Source organism: Acanthisitta chloris, unplaced genomic scaffold (assembly GCF_000695815.1).
Source record: "Acanthisitta chloris isolate BGI_N310 unplaced genomic scaffold, ASM69581v1 scaffold41552, whole genome shotgun sequence".
NCBI lineage: Eukaryota > Metazoa > Chordata > Aves > Passeriformes > Acanthisittidae > Acanthisitta > Acanthisitta chloris.
In genome coordinates this window covers 1-2,827 of record NW_008661780.1, presented here as the reverse complement: position 1 = coordinate 2,827, position 2,827 = coordinate 1, and the positions used below count along the sequence as shown (strand labels likewise).

The window sequence follows — 2,827 nt, the reverse complement described above, 5'->3', positions numbered from 1 at the left end:
GCGGGGCCGCGGTGCCGCGCAGCAGCAGGGAGAGCCGGGTGAGCTGCCCGGCCGTGCAGCTGACGTCCAGGCGCTGCAGGGAGTGCAGGTAGAACTGCCAGATCTGGACAGGTGCTGCCAGCCAGGTGTCCCTGTGCACAGACAGACAGACTCATCACACACTGCGGGGGTCAGCATTCCTCACCCCTTTGGGGTCAGTGTTCCTCACCCTTCGGGGTCCTGCTACTTACGTATAAATGGCCACAAAGAACTTTTTGATTTGCGGGCTTGGTCCTCCAGCTACTTTCAGGAAGATATCCTGTGGCTCCCCCGTGCTGCCAGCCAGGTGTCCCTGTGCACAGACAGACAGACTCATCACACACTGCGGGGGTCAGCATTCCTCACCCCTTTGGGGTCAGTGTTCCTCACCCTTCGGGGTCCTGCTACTTACGTATAAATGGCCACAAAGAACTTTTTGATTTGCGGGCTTGGTCCTCCAGCTACTTTCAGGAAGATATCCTGTGGCTCCCCCGGCCCCCGCTCACAGACACCAGAGCATCATCACAGCAGCTGACCCCAAGAGCAGCTAACAAGGACCGCAGGGGTGTCTTCCCATTAATGGAGAAACTTGCCACCAACCCCCTTACAAGAGCAGATGCTTTCAGCACCTCGTTAAACTATGTTATTGAGTTATTATACAGCTTGGCTGAGTCCTTCCAGTATTTTTAATTACAAAAGAGGATACAAATGACTATCATATTCCAGGTCTGCATCTGTAATCAAATTTTGGCAAATTTTCCGCAAGTTTTCTAACAAGCCCTAATCCAATTACCATACTAACGCATTTTTGCAACAGCAATTAGCAACTATCCCTCATCGCCATCTGCACGGACATGCCCAAGTTTATTTTTCCCTTCCACTTCCCCCAGCCTGCAGAGCCAGCACAGGAAAGCCTCCCGTTCGGGGAGGGGGCAGAGTGGGGCTGGGCACAGCGCTGCCCCACTGCCCCAGCACCCTCGGCAGGGACAGGCTTTGCTGTGCACCCTGAGGACACACCATCTCACTGCACACCGCTGCGGACACCCCACGCGGCAGAAAGATCTATCCCAGCCCGACAAAAGGCTGCTCTTCCCCAGAGTCTGAATCATCTGGTACTTGCTCAAAAGAACAAGCGAGCACAGGCTGCTGTGCAATGCGATAAGGGGCAATGCCCAGCCTCCCCCGCCAAAACCATGTGTCTCCTTTTAATTTGGAATACAATTCCAGCTTTGCTGCTGCCACTGTCACTCCCCGCCAAAACCATGTGTCTCCTTTTAACTGGGAATACAATTCCAGCTTCGCTGCTGCCACTGTCACTGCCACTGGGCGGTAACTGGGGATGCTCCATGGTTGCATCCATGTTGGCACTCTCTGCCAACCAAAACAACCCACAGGAGGAGGACAAAGGACAGCGATGCCGACAGGTAACATACCAAGGCTTTGGTTTCACAGATGATGTCAGGGTCACTGCAGCGAACAAACATCTCGGGCTGCCCCGCTGGTACCCCCACTGGTGTGCCTGCAGACCAAGAGCAAACCACACTCAGCCCTTCCCCTGCCTGTGCTGCTCCCTGTGCCCCACGCAGCCGCAGACAGAGCCCCGTGTGCTGGGCTCCCAGCAAACCACCGGTGCAGGGAATTTCAGGTAACGCTAATGGAGGAAGGTGGATGGAGGGCAGGAAGGAGCCCGGGGCTGCAAAGGGGTGAGGAAGCAGCGATGTGCTCTCTGGCTGCTGTGCCTCCAGGAAGGCCTCATGAAGCACAGATGTTGACTAACAAGGAAGAGCCTGAACCCCACCAGGCATGCCGTGGACTCACCAGGGAGGGTGTGCCAGGGAGGCAGCCGAATGGTTTTCTTCAGGAAGGTGAGCTCTGGGTGGTAGAAGCGGAAGGTCTGGTCCACCACGTGGGGCTGTGGCTCTACCTTCACCCGCAGGAGTGCGATGGGCTTTCCCCCACTCACCTGGAAGGAGACCTGCCCCAGGGGCGGCGGGAGAGAGATGGGGTTTCCAGTGATGCTGCTCCTCCCATGCAGCCCCTCGAGCGGCGTTTCGCCCAGCTCCCTAACCTGAATGAGCTTTGTCCGCCCAGTCCCGTTCTTCCCGAGGGACTGGGTCTCCACTTTGGCACTGGTGCCGAGTCCGGCCGGACCCTGTGGGGTGCAGGAGTGGATTGCCTCAGGACACAGCATCGCTGTGGCTGCACAGCACCTGTGGCTGTACCACCCTGCTCTGTGTCGGCAAACACCGCCAAGGGGAATGCTTCCTACTGGGAACAGCTGAAAACGGGCCCGTGCCTACCTGTGCTGCCACAACGGCAGGGTCTGCAGAGAAGGTCTGGTATTTGAAGGGGATGTGAACAGTCTCACTGGGGCGCAGGTAGACCTGAGGTTTGAGGTCATCACGGAGATGGAACATCTCCTCCTCCACTGGCGTAACACTCTTGGTCAGCTCCTTGAAGTGGCGCCACTCCCTCGAATCCAGTATGACACTGGGGGGACAAGCAGCAGAGGTGCTGGTGAGGACTGGTTGGGAACTGATACCACCCTGGCATGTCCCCACACACAGGGGAAACCCCCCTTCAGCCATACCTGAGCTCTGGGTGGTCGACCTCGATGGTGACGGTGTGCTGGACGGTGTATGGGTTCTTCAGGGCGAACTCAAAGAACTCAGCTGTCCCCAGCACGGCATGGACAGTGCGGGTGGCAGTGATGGCCTGGCAGAGCATCTGGTAGATGCTCTCACCCTTGATATGATCCCGGTAGGTGCTGATGATCTGCAGGTCCCAGGCGTGCTGCTTTGGCCAGCCC

General features: G+C 57.3%; 1 protein-coding gene across 1 annotated transcript; it reads right to left on the bottom strand.

The window, feature by feature from the left end:
- Positions 1 to 7: 7 nt before the first annotated feature.
- Positions 8 to 2,811, bottom strand: NPHP4 (nephronophthisis 4; the record flags this gene model as incomplete). The annotated part of the gene is made up of 6 exons (XM_009070331.1): positions 8 to 131; positions 431 to 519; positions 1,452 to 1,537; positions 1,837 to 2,170; positions 2,319 to 2,508; positions 2,609 to 2,811. Coding segments are annotated over 6 exons (1,026 nt in total), but the record flags the coding sequence as incomplete, so codon positions are not given.
- Positions 2,812 to 2,827: the final 16 nt, after the last annotated feature.